Source organism: Mustela nigripes, chromosome 5 (assembly GCF_022355385.1).
Source record: "Mustela nigripes isolate SB6536 chromosome 5, MUSNIG.SB6536, whole genome shotgun sequence".
NCBI classification, from domain to species: domain Eukaryota; kingdom Metazoa; phylum Chordata; class Mammalia; order Carnivora; family Mustelidae; genus Mustela; species Mustela nigripes.
The window spans coordinates 28,609,412-28,625,086 of NC_081561.1; the positions used below are offsets into that span (position 1 = coordinate 28,609,412).

Below are 15,675 nucleotides of genomic sequence, written 5' to 3' on the forward strand. Positions count from 1 at the left end.
GAGGGAGGAACAGACAAGAGTCTAAAAGACAAGGTGAGGACTCCTGGCCAGAAGGAGGGCAAAGAGAAGTGGGAGAGGAATCTAGAGCCAAGTGGGAGAGGTGACAGGTCTATGGGTTAGGAGTGGTAAGAGGAACAAAAGACCAGATCCTGAGGCAGGAAAGCAGCTCAACAGAAAGACAGAGTGGGCCTAGGACAGGAGGTGCAGGAGTGACCATGGCCACAAACTGATGGGGGCTGGTGGCCTTGGATAGGGCTGTGGCCTGGGATCTGCATGGGCTGAATGCAGCCGCCAGACGCTGACCTGCCTTCACCCTCCCACCTCGCACCCCCTGGCTCCATGCCCCTCCCACGCCTTCCCCCATTCCACTAACTCAGCCAACAGTCGACTGCCAGTTCACATCAGTGCCAGTGGTCCCTTGTCACTGGGGGGGGGGGCATACAGCAGGCCCCACCGCAGGGCCCCCAGCCAGAGACAGCCCTCAGGCACTTCCCTGCACTGCCATCGAGACAGGGGGAGTGAAAGCAAGGTGGGGCAGTGATGCAGCCAGCTGGGTAAGAGTGGAGAAGAGGAGAAAAGGGCAATGTAGACAGGTGGAAGGGACAAGGGACAGGTGTGCCTTTCATGAACCAGGCACTGTGGACCTCTTTCACCCCCATACCCACCCCGAGAAGAATGCAGGAGTATTTGATGCTACTGGTGAGGAATCTCAGACCCAGGGTGGTTGAGTTACACATCAAGGACATCTACTAATGAAAGGTAAAGCAGGGAATCCAGCTCAGGTGATTTGCCTCCCCAGTCCTTGGCCTTGCGCTCACTGCTTCCATGAGGCTCAAGGGACATGGAGACAGGAAGGCCCAGAAGCCAGAGCCGCACTCCGGAGGGAGGAGAGGCCTAGTTCCTGGGAGCCCTAGTTCCAGGTTGCCATAGTTACTCAGTCTGTTTTCACCCCAAACACAGTAATGGGGAGTGGGGGAGCTTGGCTGGACACGTGAGGTTCTCCCCTCCTCCTTCAGGCCTGGGCTTGTGGCCCAGGCGGCCCCTGTCCAGTCATCTGGGCACTGAGCCCAGGCCCAACCCACACCCTCTAGCTGACCCAGGACACTCCTGCAGAGCCAGGCCTGAGGCACTGCTGGACAGGAGCTGCTGACGGGATCCCCCCAAAGTGGAGTAAGGTTTGGCCCCTCACCCTCTGTCCTGTCCCCCTTCCTCCTAATCAGAAACACAGCCTTTCCTGCCGGATCCGTTCTCATCCTATTCTTTCAACAGGACTCTCAAGTCTCAGTGTCCTCCAATTTAGGGCCGAGAAGATGCTCTTCAACATGCCCGCTTCCCTCCAAACATCACCCCCTTCACTGTGGCCCCTCCTTTCTGGCTTATAGCCCTCTGGCCGCAGCTCTGCTGTTTGTTCAAGCAGCTTGTCCTGGAAATCAAGGGGAGGGAGAGAGAACCTGCTAGAATGCAGGGGACCCAGGGAGGCTGCTCACCCCAAAGGGCGTAGGGCCCTCTGTCCTTCCTGTTTACTCAGACACATTCCAGGGATCTGTATCCTCGGGGCTGTCACGCCATGAGACATCCCACCCTCATCCCCCCATTAGACACAGACATACCCCAGAGTTGTAGGGGCGGGGACAAGGGGATGACATGAGGTCTGGGATCCCATCCCCGCCCCCACCCCAGAGCCAGCTATGTCTTCAGTGCTTGGTTCTCTGATACACTGGCCCTACGGAAGCCAGTTTCCCCAAATTCTCTGTCATGAGCCAAAAAGGCAGCCACCAATCCTTCAACTCCCTCCAAGTTGTTTATTTAATAATAAAAAAGAAGATAGTACATATACATAAACCTGATCTCCCACCACCACCCCTCCTTTACTCCCAGTGACTAGCTCCAAAATGTAAAAATGTCCCTCGTCCCTCCTGGGGACTTAATTCCCACCTCTACCACCCTCCCCAAAATAGAGAAACAAAAGAATAAAGAGTGTGTAGGCGGCCACCCACCCCCAAACTTCATCTTACTCAATACCCTCAAACAGAGAAGCAGGACTTAGGGGTTCAGAGAAATGAGAGGAGCCCTATATTCCTAAAAGGGGGTAAGAAGAGAGGTGAACCCACTCGTCTCCAAATAAGTGCTTAACCCCACACCCTGTCTTTCCTTTACCAATTGCCCCAAGCCCAGGGATCAGAGAACTTGGAAAACCCTACTTGGTTGCCCCCACCTCCCACCACCCCCCAGCTCTAAGTCAGTGTGAGTTGCAGAGGGTCAGGGGTGACTGAGGTAGAGAGGCTGGTGGGAGGCCTGATGGGCCTGGCCGGCTGCAGAAGCTGGCAAGGGGCCACCTGTGGAATTGCCTGGGGTGGAAGCTGGTTGTTTTCGGAGCGAGGGGGGGCACTGTGGAGGTCTTGATGTGAATCACCCTCGTGTCCATGACCTCACACTCGATCTGCATCATCTCCTCATAGTCCCCTGGGGCCCCCCCGGCCTGACAGGGTCTCTGTGAGAAGGAGGGAGGGCAAACAGAGGAGAAAAGTAGAGGGGGACAGGGAGGGAGGGGCAATGGTGAGGAGGCAGATCCGCAGCAGGAGGTCAATGAGAGGTAGGGATAGAGTTGGCACAGGGAGAGGAGAGGGGCAGGAAAAGAAAATGACATTGAGGAGTGACAGAGAACACATATGACGGAGGTCACAGGGGAGAGGACATCAAGAGAAAACAGGAGGTGAGAATCTGGCAGTTCCCAGCCTATCCCCTCTGCCCACACCTACTCGCGGGCCCTCCAGGGGACAGCCTGCACCCTTGTCTTCCTCCCATGTCTCCCGAGCTCTGTTTTTCTCTCCATCCATTTCCTGCTTCTTCTCATCCAGGAGTCTATTCTCTTTTTGGAACAGCCCACTCCCTCCATTTCCCCCTAAACTCCTCATTGTTGGGTCTATGAGAACCTTCCCTTCTTCAGTTTCAGGGCCCCTCTCCAGACCCAGCACGGAGAGAATTACCATTGGGAGCCATGGCAGGCATCACCAGGGACATCTTGGGCCGAGAGGTCTTGTTGTGGCTGATGGCAGGGAGCAGCAAGTGGTCCTGGAAAACAAAGGGGTCAGGCTGGGAGGCTGGAGGAAGAGACATGGACAGGCTCCCCAGGCCTACTCTAGAGCCTCCGCCTGAAGACAGACTGCTAGAGAACCCAGGGAGACAGGGAGGGGGCAAGGAGTCACTCACCCTTCGGAAGGACACAACATAAAATGTGTCTTCTCGTCGGTCAATGGCGTCCAGGAACTCTGGCTGTGAACGGTCTGGGTGGCGATACAGCTGCAGCTGGCCCGCAGAATCCCTAGCCAGGTGGGGAACAAGCATTTGGGAGGAGCCCAGCCTAATGCCCAGGTCCCGCTGGGGAAGGCGGGAGAGGAGGAGAGAAAAAGATAGGAGACCCCAGGGGATGAGGAAGGCATAACGCCACTGGTGGCAATGATGATGCACACAGGACAGATTCTGGGAGTTTAGATCTCTCGAGTGAAACCTCCCTTAGTGACAGACAAGCACCCCCATCAACTCACCTCTCTGGGGGCCCAGGAGGTTGGGTGGGGACTGCCTTAACTGGAGGTGACTTCCGCAGCTGAGACTTCTGGAAGGAGAAGTATCTAAGAATGTGAAGAGGGTGAAGGCAAAAGGGAAAGAGAGACGGCCCCTGGAAGCTGATGCCACCTCGCACCCACCCCTCAACTTACCCAGATGATCCCTTAAGCCTCCACAAAAATCCCTAGGACATTTAGTCTTCCAGTGGGCCTTCCTTGAGCCAGCCCTAGCCCTTCCTACCTGTCTCTCTTGGGCTCTCTGGGGAATCTTCCGCCGGCCTCTCTGGTGGCGCTGGACCCAGCCGCTCAGCTCATCAGCAAGCCTACGGAAGCAGAGGAGGGACAAGGCTCCCACTGTCCCTGCCTGCACACAGCAGAGGGAAGGGAGGGCAGAGAGGGCTGGTGCTTCAGCACTCAAACCGGTCAGGCCGCCCGCAGAGGGGCCCCTGCCAGGAATCCCCCGCACCTCAGGGACTCGGTTCGGTTGAAATGCCGGCAATCAGAGGAGAGGAAGAGCTGGTCCAGGTCTCTCAGCAGCAGTTCCTTGGCACCCCCGGGGAAGGCTGTCAGGTTTCTGGAGTGAGGGAGGAAGGGGGCGATGACTGGAGGCTGTACCCTTCCACCAGCAGAATCGGCCATGATGGTAAGAGAACTCTGGCTCCCCTCAAAAAGAAAGTGACTTTTGGGGAAAAGATACCCTCAGCACTGCCCAAAGACAGGGCCCTCTCCTCACCTGAAACTTGGCCGGCCTGGAGCGCTAGGCTGGGTCTCCTCAGGGCCCAGGGAAGAACCCTGGAGGGGTTCAACTCCCTGAACTGGCTCTTGCATTGAGAACTCCAGCAAGTGTCTCCGGGGCTGAGGCTCCTCTCTGCTCATCCGAGGAGAGATAGGAGCCGTAGGAGGCTCACTGATGCTGGGGATAAGGAAGGACAGACAGGGTCTGAGGAGTTCCGGCTGGATGGAGGGGCTGCTTAAGATCCTGGGCTCTGCAGACAGTCCGTTTGGGCTCCAGTCTATTCTATAAGAGTGAATCCCCTCATGTGTGAGATGGGAAGGTGAACCATCAGTACCTCAGAAAGCCAGGAAGCCCGAGGAACTTGGTAAGCACTTCAAAGGGACTATTTTTGTGAATCTTATCAGCACCATTGGCTCCAGGTGAGGACACACGATTTGAGAGAAATGATGGGAGAGAGAAGGGACTGGCCGGACGCACCGTTGGTGCTGAGGACACCAGTGTCGTCTGTGCATAAGTGCGATGAAAGGCACTGTACCAGGAAGGCAGCGGGGAGGGTGGGCTCCATCCTGAAGCTTCTTGGGGGCAAGGAAGGTCTCACCTGACAGGTCCAAAGTTGAAGGCAATGAAGAGAAGGAAGACCATGATGCAGACCACCTTTCTGTTTCCAGACCCCAACTTGAGCTCGCTGTTCTAAGGTGCAGAGAAAGGGCCGAGAGAGAGGGTAAGTCTTCCCAGAGGAGCGGGTATTCCCACTGGCCTCCCGGGACAGAGCAGCTCACCTCAGACAACAGGGCCTCCAGCCGCCGCCGGAGGGCAGCGTTCTCCCGGCGGAGCTGCTGGTTGTCAGCCAGCACGGCCTGCAGCCGAGCCTCCAACCCCTGCAGATACTCTTTCTTCTTCCTCCTGGACTGGCAGGCGGACTCCCGGTTCTTGATCATTCGCTGCTGCCGCTTCAGCAGCTTTGCCTAGGGTACCGAGAGGGCCAGATGGGCAGGAGAGGGGAACTATGCATCCCGACCCCACTGTTGACGCTGGCCACTCTCCTGCCTTCCGGTCCTCTACCTACACAGCCAGAGAGGGGTTGTTCCTCTCTGCTAAAACATTTCCAGAAAGAGCCTTTTTCTCAACCACTCCATGCTCCTGGTCCTCAAGAGCTGAGAGAAGTCAGACTACAGGAAGAACTTCCTCCATCCTGGTTCCTGGTGGAAATTCAGTTCCTTTCTTTGGATGGGGAGGATCCTCCTTTCTCCTAGTTCTCCTTTTTAAAGGCCCACAGCTTAGCTTTAATAGAATTAAAGAACACTTTACCTGGTTTTTCCCTAGGAAACAGCCTCCCTCTACCAACTACTGCCACAATCATAACACAGTATGACTCCCCTGCCTTAGATTTTACGGACACCATTCCCATTTCTCCATCTACAGTGACAGCAAAACTAAGGATCCTAAGACTACATAGAGTTGATGCTGACACTCATGTATGAACTGGGATCCACTTGACCTTCAGGATCATTTTATGAGTTTGCTTCCTCACTCTTTCTGTTCCCTCCTCATTCCACAATTTTCTCGCCCCCAATAGACTTCCCTCCTCCCTTCCCATTAGCTAGCCTTACCCGTCTCCTCCCCAGTACTTACATCCACTTCTGGTGGGCAGGAGTTCCCAGGCATAGGAGCTGGAACAATGCTCTTCCTCTCAGGCCTTGGAGCAGGGGGTGCCGGCCCCTCAGGCTGGACCCGAAGAGCACCTTGGATGAGGACAACTGGGGAGACTGGGGCAAGTGAACAAGAGGTGAGAGCTGTAGAGCAAAGTGGAGTTCTTGTGCTCACACCGGCACCTGAGCTCTCATGGGTTGGGAGCCTCAGTGGCTGCAAGCTCCCCAAGAAATTCAGCCCAGCACCTCCTTGCCTTCTTTAGTACCTGGCGGCGGCTGGACAAGGGGCTGCAAAAGGATGGTGGTGCTGGGAGGCACAGCTCTGGGTGGCATCGGGACGGTGGTTATCACCACAGGTTTGGGCTGCAGGGGTGGCTTCCGGGTGGGCAGGGCTTTGCCTGAAGGAAGGGGAAGGAAGGAAGGAATGTCAGGACATGAAGCTTCTTGCCAGGGATCCCAAGGTGTCAGGAGGCCCCATTACCTAAGGAGCCATCAGAGGGTGGGCCCATGCTGATCTGGACACCTCCAAATGGGGGGCCCAGGACATCCTGCAGGAGACAGCCTTGAGGGGACGGTGACTCTGTCTTCACTTCCAGTACCTCCTCTCCTATAAAAGCCTGTGTTGGGCATTCCAGAAGATATGTGAGTCAGGAAGAGTGTCAAGGAGAAGGAGCTGAAAAAGAGAATGCTTTCATACTTCTGAGAGTCGGAAGGAACTCACTGAAGTGTGTGGAAGGAGAAAGAAAAGCTGATGCTCACCTGGTTGGGGGACTCTGCTGAGAGCAGGGAAGCCTCAGAGTTGATGGAGGAAGATGGAGAGACAGGTTCTACCTTGGTCTGGACATCTGTGGGGGGTCAGGATAAGACAAAATTTTGGATATCAGATAAACGCTGAAGGAGAAGAGGATTAAGATTAAGGATTTCTCCTTGTACCAGAAAATAAAGCTGGCCCTAGGCATGCAATCCCTAAGGAGGAAGAACCATGGGCTGCTGATCTGCTGGCTCCCTTCCCATCTCTTTATCCAGGACCCTGCCTTCTCCTTCCTGGGCTCCAGAAACCATCACGAGACCCTGTGCTGACAACAGCTAAGTTCGCATTTCTGCCCCACAAATACTATGCAGGAAGTCACTGCAATTCATCCATTCTACCTCATTCTTTCTGCCTCCTTTTGACATCCAAATAGCCTCAAAAAACTGCATCAGGTCCTGCCTCTCCGCAATCCACTCTCTCTACTCTGCCACCAGAGTCATCCTAATCACATTGCTCTCCAGATTGACTCTTCAGAGGTTCCCACATGCCCACAGAATAAAAGCTAAGAGTCCCTTAGCAGGGTGCCCCCAGGCCCTGTAGCCTCTGCAACTTCTTGCCATTTCCCACTCCCTCCTCACATCCAGTCTGAAGAGATGTAAGTTCCCTAGACACACACGCCCACCTCCCCATTCATCCATTCATCTTCTGGCTAATCTCTTTAAGTCCTTCAAAACTTGGCTCAGGAAACCTTTCTTCCAGGAGCACATCCCTGATCCAGCCCCCATCAGGTGAGCTGCCCCTCTTCTGAGCTTTTGTGGCATCCTGTGATGTCTATCCTGGAATTCCCACACCTTCAGTAAATGGTGCACATCTTTCTCCTCCCATCACACTCCAGGATTCTTGGGTCATAGTGGCACTCACAACCTTTTCATCTTTGCATCCCTGGCACCGTCTAGTATACATGGTATGGAGTAGGTGCTCAGTAAAGGCTTACTGTATAAACATGTAAGAGGAAATAAACTTGGCAACACTCAAAAATAGCACAAAGAATATTAATTATAGAATCTAGGAGTTGGGTATATGGTATTTCAGTTCTTCTATATGTTTGAAAAATTTTCTAATAAAACATTGGGGGAAAAATAATAAATATGCCCTAAACTCCATTAGTTTCGTTGTTGTTGTTGTTTTTAAATGCAAGGCAATAGGAAGTTAAGCCATACAACAAGATACTAGGGATGAGAAAAAGAAAGAAAAAACATCCCCATCTCTTCAGGGTTGCCTTTCCTGTGGTTTCCTAAAATTCTCCCTCCCCTTCCTGGCCTCTTTCCTGGTCATCTGCCATTTCCCCTCCCTACCTTTTCTTCCCTGTCTTGTTGTCTGCATTCCTTCCCCCATCTAAACACACACATACTCTGCCTTAGTAAAGCCTGGGGGTGGTGGCAGACTCTTATTACCTGAGGGGTTATCAGAGGTGGGACCCACATTGATCTGGACGGTTTCAAACGGGGATGTTGGATCATCTCCTAGGAGGCAGAGTGGGGGCGCCAAGGACTCTGTCTTCACAACCAGCACCTCCGCTACACCAGAGGCCTAGGTGAGAGTGGGAGGTGAATGGGGGGGGGGGAACGGGAGCGGCGGCACAGAAAAGAAAAAAAACAAGGGAAGGTGTTGAGAGCAAGAGCAAGAACAAAAGCTTTAGAGCTTACTAATTATTTGACATTCTGGTTTGAATGGTACTAAGTATCTCCCAAAGCTGTCTCAGGCCCCTCATTTTCTCTTCCTACTTTATTCCTGGGAGGGTTGATGAAGTCCCATGATTATAAATATTGCCTTAGATGGACAACTTGGGCAAGAGCAATTCTAGAATTCTCAGCAGTCAACAGCTTTCTTCTTCCCAGCCCTACCACGGCTGCCACCTATCTCTGTATATTAAAAGACTCCTTGTTTTTTTTTTTAGACAACCATAGCAGAGACACACATAAAAGGAGGATACTAAAGAAATTCAAAGGCACCACAACTACTCCATGACCTATAGCACACAAAATTTCTCAGCATCTATGTGTGAAGGGAATGGAACACAGTCCCTGTCACAAACAGTAGAAGGAAGGAGATGGCTCTCACCTGGCTGGAGGGCTCTGTGGAAAGACGGGATGATTCAGAACTGAGGGAGGAAGAGGAGCAGGGGGAAGATGGCTCAGACTTCACCTGAAGATCTGGAAGAAAAGGGTTAGGGAATCATCAGGAAGCAGAGCCTGAGTAGTCCAAAAAGTGTCTAATGTCCAAAAAGTGTCCAGGATCCCCTCATCTGGGGCAAAGGGGAAAGAACACATAAAGGACTGAAGGAGAGACGAGTGCACAGGCACTTATGAAGAGAAGATAAAAGGATACAGGGAGTTCTGTAGTTCCTGTGGAACAGTGGAAAGAGGGTTTTGGAAGGATGAGGGAATCACAAAGGAGATAGATATAGATACAGATACAGATATAGATTCCAATTGTTTATTTGAGAGAGAGAGAGAATGGGGGTGGGGCAGAGGAAGAAGTGGACTCCCCGCTGAGCAGGGTGCCCGATGCAGGCTGGATCCCAGGACCCTAACGATCATGACCTGAGCCAAAGGTAGACATTCAACCAATTGAGCCACCCAGGCGCCCCTCAGAAAGGACATCTTACCTGGGAAGATAGGCAGGGGGTCCCAAGGTGGCTCAGGGGGACTGACATCCATCCCCACATCCAGGGAGCTGCTGCCAAACTGAATAAAGGAGGGCATTAGACAGCAAGAATGTGAAGAATTTAACAGCTCCATAATCTCTGGTCTGGGGCTGAGTCCTGGCTCCAGGGCAACTACCACCCGCCAAAGGTCTAAGACAAGACTGGGGTAGCAATACCGGGACATCCTGCTCTGGGCAGCGGAAGAGCTGCGTCTGCTCCTCGGCCACATCATCCAGGCCAGTGTACAAGGTGCTGTCTGCAACGCAAAGCGTCAAGGGGGTCGTCTGTCGGCCCAGCCTACAGATCCACACACAGCCCTGGGCCCATCCCTCATTGGCTCGGCTCAGCCAGACCTACAGCCCGCCCACTTGAAACGTGATACAGCCGGAGAACTTCAGCCCCTCCTTCCCCCACCCCGGAACAACTCGACGTTTCCGCGGGGAGTAGAGGTCTTTCCCAACTCCCGCATCCCCCGAAAGCACAACGCGGCCCTCTGCTCCGCCCTCCTTCGGGTAATGGATTCAGTATTTGCCCAGCCTTCTTCCGTGGACCTCCGCTTCCTCCCTGCGTGCCTCAGGAGCACAGCATGCCACAGCCCTCCTCCCTCCCCGAGGCCTCACTACGCAGACCCCAGTCCTCCGGGCTCAGCAAGTTGTCCGTGAAAAAACGTGTTGGGTCCGCAATCTCGCTGAGGAGCATCAGTTCCGCCATCTTTCGCGCCCGCCCCCCAACCATGAGACCGTTCCCAAGGCCCGCCTCTCCCCATCACCAACTAATGGGTTGACTCTTTAAAAAAAGGGGGGGGTCGTCCCGGAAGCTCTACCGACCAGTAAGAGACCTGCGTGCTGAGTACATGAGGAGGCTGGACAGGCCCGGCCAATGGGAGCGCGGCAGGAGGGGAGCTGTCACACTCAACCGGGCCGTAGAGTTTGCGCATGCGCCGAACGGGAGCCAGTGAAAAAGCCTGGGAGGTGTAGTTCCCGGGATTTAAAGGCCCGCCATCTCCCTAGTCAGTCCTAACTTTAGTCGTTTATGGATCTTGCATTATCTTCGGATATGGATAAGCGCCCTCCCCCGCCCCAAAGTAGCACACGTGATCATATGGTTTTTTTTTTATTGGTGAAGAAGTGAAAGAGGTGCACTGAAACCACTGCTACCTCCCTAGGAAGGCAAGAGCTGGGAATGGGACATGGGCTGAAACCCTCCATCTGGGTCTCCTCAAAATCTCACAGCATAAACCACAATTCACAGGTTCCTGTCTCTTTTAAAATTTAACTTTTAATCAGCCAAACATCTTGCGCAGACCCTGAGCCAGACCTGCATCTTGTTTTTTCCCCTGAATGATCACCTTTCCCAGCTCTTCCTGGGCTGCCCGGTTTTTTGGGTCTACCTCCAGCACCTTCCTGAGGTCAGCAGTTGCTTTTTCAAGGTTCCCAAGGGCAGCCTGGGCAACCCCTCTTCGGTACAAGGCCTTTAAATGGTAAGGCTCCCGCTCCAGTGCTCGGTCACAGCTCTGGGCTGCCAGCTGGGGCTGCCCTAGCAACAACTGACAGGCGGCCAGGTTGGCATGAAGAACAGTTCGTTCTGGAGGGCCAGGTGGAGGTAAAGTCAGCAGCAGCCGAAGAGCCCGTCCATAGCATCTGGCAGCCCCTTCAGGGTTCCCAGCTCGAAATAATTCTGTGCCCCTTGCACGTTCTTCCCTGGCCAGGGCTTCCTTCTCACTGGCATCCAGCTCCCAGGAGTCCCTGCCCTGAGTGAAGGAGGCCAGTGTGAGCCTGAAAGGAGATTCAGAGTGCTCAGAGAGCTGAAGCTCTGCCTCCTCACCTTGACACATGGACTCCAAGCATTTCTCTATGAGTTCCCCCCAAGTCCCCTCCCTCCACGGGCCCAATCCCACAGTTATTTCTGTCCAGCCCTCTGGCAGGCCTGACCCAAAAGGAAACCCAAAAGCCAGTACCCGGCAGCAGGAGCCTAGCTTGGGTTTGTCCAAGCCATGGCCACGGATTAAGATCTTCTTAACAAAACTCCCATCGGGGCAGTACCAGAGATCGGAAGCTTGAAGGGGCTCTGGTATCTCACTGGTTGATCCATAAGATTTAGCAGAGTCTCCTTGAAGTCCAGCTGCCAGTTTTTCAGTCCCTTGAGGTTTCTTTAGAATTTGGCTGGCTGGATTTTGGCTCACTCTCAGCTCAAGGATTTCAGTAGGAGGGTCTTGGGGCTGCTGGCTAATCTGAGTAGTTGAATCAAGGTTTTCCTGGGGTTTCTTTTCCCATTGTTGTTGGGGTCGCGAGGTGTCCTTCTCTCCCATTGGATTGACTGGTGGCGTCTCCATTTGGCTGCCTGGTCCTTTCCACCCGGGGTGAACAGGTTTGGCCGAAAGGGAAGATCAGTTTCAGATCATCACCTGAAAAGAAAACCAAAACAATGCTAATAGCCGTATTCTTATTTAGATTCCCTCTTCTTCCTCTCCCGTCCTTCTGGGACCCAGGTCCCCAGTCCTCAGTCTTTTTTTTTTTTTCCTCCAAAAATCTCTGTCGGGCTCGAGCCTTCTCCGCCCACCCACGAACTAATCCAGACCTAATCCAGAACTATAAATTCCACAAATCCCTGCGGCTCGGGTAGCCGCCCCAACTACGGGAACCGGATCGAGTCAAAAAATACCTGGGCAGTCAAAACTCCTAGCCTGGTGGCAATAGATGGACCATTCGAATCACCTCTCCTTCCGAAGCTAAGTGCTTCCTAAGTACAGTCCTCAGAGTCTTGCCCCAGGCAGAGAGGACGGCCGAGGGGCATCTGGGGACAATGACAGCTAACGCAGTAGCCCGCCAGGCTGCGAATCTAATCAAATTCCTGTCAGCCAATCCGGAGGATGGAGAGGGCTGGTTGGCCCGCCTTCTGGACTTGACATCACTCCCCCCTCCCCCGCGTCGCCACCCCTCCTCCCCGCAACCGGGAAGCTCTAGGCCTTAGTAACCGATCCTGGCCGAATCAAACCGAGCTAGGCGGGGTCCGACCGGCCAGGTTATTGAGACTAAAAGTCTGGAGAAGTCCTGGAATGAATGGGATTGGGGTTCATGAGGGCGAGTGAGCGGATGGCGGAGCTGGTGGCGAATGACAGCGGTAGCAGTCTTTTTTTTTTTAATTTATTTTCAGCATAACAGTATTCATTGTTTTTGTACCACACCCAGTGCTCCATGCAATCCGTGCCCTCTATAATACCCACCACCTGGTACCCCGACCACCCGCCCCCCCCGCCCCGCCCCTTCAAAACCCTCAGATTGTTTTTCAGAGTCCATAGTGTCTCGTGGTTCACCTCCCCTTCCAACTTCCCCCAACTCCCTTCTCCTCTCTATCTCCCCATGTCCTCCATGCTATTTGTTATGCTCCACAAATAAGTGAAACCATATGATAATTGACTCTCTGTTTGACTTATTTCACTCAGCATAATCTCTTCCAGTCCCGTCCATGTTGCTACAAAAGTTGGGTATTCATCTTTCTGATGGAGGCATAATACTCCATAGTGTATATGGACCACATCTTCCTTATCCATTCGTCCGTTGAAGGGCATCTTGGTTCTTTCCACAGTTTGGCGACCATGGCCATTGCTGCTATAAACATTGGGGTACAGATGGCCCTTCTTTTCAGGACATCTGTATCTTTGGGGTAAATACCCAGTAGTACAATGGCAGGGTCATAGGGAAGTTCTATTTTTAATTTCTCGAGGAATCTCCACACTGTTCTCCAAAGAGGATGCACCAACTTGCATTCCCACCAACAGTGGAAGAGGGTTCCCCTTTCTCCACATCCCCTCCAACACAGGTTGTTTCGTGTCTTGCTAATTTTGGCCATTCTAACTGGTGTAAGGTGATATCTCAATGTGGTTTTAATTTGAATCTCCCTGATGGCTAGTGATGATGAACATTTTTTCATGTGTCTGATAGCCATTTGTATGTCTTCACTGGAGAAGTGTCTGTCCATATATTCTGCCCATTTTTTGATATGATTGTCTGTTTTGTGTGTGTTGAGTTTGAGAAGTTCTTTATAGATCCTGGATATCAACCTTTTGTCTGTACTGTCATTTGCAAATATCTTCTCCCATTTCATGAAAGAAATTGAAGAAGACACAAAAAGATGGAAGACCATTCCATGCTCTTGGATCGGAAGAATAAACATTGTTAAAATGTCTATACTGCCTAGAGCAATCTATACTTTTAATGCTATTCCGATCAAAATTCCACCGGTATTCTTCAAAGAGCTGGAGCAAATAATCCAAAAATTTGTATGGAATCAGAAGAGACCCCGAATCACTAAGGAAATGTTGAAAAACAAAAATAAAATGGGGGGGCATCATGTTACCTGATTTCAAGCTTTACTACAAAGCTGTGATCACCAAGACAGCATGGTACTGGCATAAAAACAGATACATAGACCAGTGGAATGGAGTAGAGAGCCCAGATATGGACCCTCAACTCTATGGTCAAATAATCTTCGACAAAACGGGAAAAAAATATACAGTGGAAAAAAGACAGTCTCTTCAATAAATGGTGCTGGGAAAACTGGACAGCTATATGTTGAAGAATGAAACTCTACCATTCTCTTACACCGTACACAAAGATAAACTCAAAATGGATAAAGGACCTCAACGTGAGACAGGAATCCATCAGAATCCTAGAGGAGAACATAGGCAGTAATCTCTTCGATATCAGCCACAGCAACTTCTTTCAAGATATGTCTCCAAAGGCAAAGGAAACAAAAGCGAAAATGAACTTTTGGGACTTCATCAAAATCAAAACCTTCTGCAGAGCAAAGGAAACAGTCAAGAAAACAAAGAGGCGGTAGCAGTCTTTATTTCTGAAGACCCACAGGCCCACCTGTGCTACTCCTTATCCCTGTGTTCCAGGCTCCCTGCCAGAGCCATCCAGCCTGCTCTTTCGCTGGTTCAGTCCCGGGTGCTGCAAGAGAAACCCTCAAGCCTCTTTCTCCCCAGCTGCCTCTGCTCCTGGGATCCCTGAAGCTTCTCCTTACCTGTTCCCTCATATTCATCACTGGCTCTCAAGTCTTTTTCCTCAGGAAGTCTTAGTGCTTTTCAAACTTTTATGTGCATTCATATCACCTGGGGAAATTTAAATCTCAGGTTCTGATTTAGGAAGTCTGGAGTGGGGTCTATAATTTTGCATTCCCTCCCTCCCTGCCTCCCTCCCTCCTTCCCTTCCTTCCTCCCTCCCTCCCTTCTCTAAAGTCTACTTTATTCAGATTTCTTACTTTCTGTCCAATGACCTTTTTATGTCCCAGGATCCCACCCAGGATACCACATGCCATTTAATCATGTTTCCTTAGCTCTTCTTGACTTTGAGTTTTGTCTGCCCTATTTTTCCAAACTTTTGTACTTCTCAAGAGATGCTCTTTTACTCAAAATCTTTTTAAAATTCTTTATTTAAGTTCAAGTTAGCCAACATTTACTGTATTACCAGTTTCAAGGGTAGAATTTAGTGATCCATCAGTTGCATATAATACCCAGTGCTCATTACATCACTTGCCCTCCTTAATGCCCATCACCCAATTACCCCCTCCTCCCACTCCCTCTCCAGCTCTCCTCCTCAGTTTGTTTCCTACAGTTAAGAGTCTTTCATGATGGCCTCCCTCTCTGTTTTCATCTTATTTTAGTTTTCCTTCCCTTTCCCTATATTAGTCTGTTCTGTTTTTTTTAAATTCCACATGAGTGAATTCATATGATAATTGTCTTTTTCTGACTGACTTATTTGGCTTAACACAATACCCTCTAGTTTCATCCACGTTGTTGCAAATGACAAGATTTTGTTCCTTTTGATGTCTGAGTAGTATTCCATTGTGTGTGTGTGTGTGTGTGTGTGTAATTTCTTTATACATTCATTTGTCAGTACACATCTGGGATCTTTCCATAGTTTGGCTATTGTGGACATTGCTGCTATAAACATTGGGGTGCGAGTGCCCCTTTGAATCACTATGTTTGTGTCCTTTAGATAAATACTTAGTAGTGCAATTGCTGGTTCTAGGGTAGATCTGTTTTCAACTTTTTAAGGAATCTCCATACTGTTTTCCAGAGTGAGTGCACTAGTTTGCATTCCTACCAACAGTGTAAGAGGGTTTCCCTTTCTCCACAAGCTTGCTAACCTGAGTTATTAACTTCAGCCATTCTGACTGGTGTGATATGGCATCTCATTTGATTTGTACTTCCCTGATGCCAAGAGATGTTGAGGATTTTTTTCATGTGTCTGTGGGCCATTTGTTTG

The 15,675-nt window shown here is 51.4% G+C and overlaps 2 protein-coding genes across 2 annotated transcripts; both read right to left on the reverse strand.

Annotated features, from left to right (window-relative positions):
• Window positions 1-1,782: 1,782 nt before the first annotated feature.
• ATF6B (activating transcription factor 6 beta) lies at window positions 1,783-10,168 on the reverse strand. Its single transcript, XM_059399916.1, is given in 20 exon segments — window positions 1,783-2,385; window positions 2,387-2,473; window positions 2,475-2,491; window positions 2,988-3,072; window positions 3,211-3,322; window positions 3,546-3,613; window positions 3,805-3,886; window positions 4,030-4,137; window positions 4,297-4,476; window positions 4,898-4,989; window positions 5,079-5,264; window positions 5,932-6,065; window positions 6,215-6,346; window positions 6,430-6,565; window positions 6,708-6,793; window positions 8,154-8,289; window positions 8,821-8,912; window positions 9,368-9,446; window positions 9,583-9,662; window positions 10,030-10,168. Coding segments are annotated over 20 exon segments (2,130 nt in total). The 5' UTR covers window positions 10,142-10,168; the 3' UTR covers window positions 1,783-2,259.
• Window positions 10,169-10,666: 498 nt separating this feature from the next.
• FKBPL (FKBP prolyl isomerase like) lies at window positions 10,667-12,241 on the reverse strand. The gene is made up of 2 exons (XM_059399917.1): window positions 12,068-12,241; window positions 10,667-11,810 (listed from the first exon to the last, which is right to left on the reverse strand). The coding sequence occupies exon 2, from the start codon at window positions 11,736-11,738 to the stop codon at window positions 10,689-10,691; it is 1,050 nt and encodes a 349-aa protein (XP_059255900.1). The 5' UTR covers window positions 11,739-11,810; window positions 12,068-12,241; the 3' UTR covers window positions 10,667-10,688.
• Window positions 12,242-15,675: the final 3,434 nt, after the last annotated feature.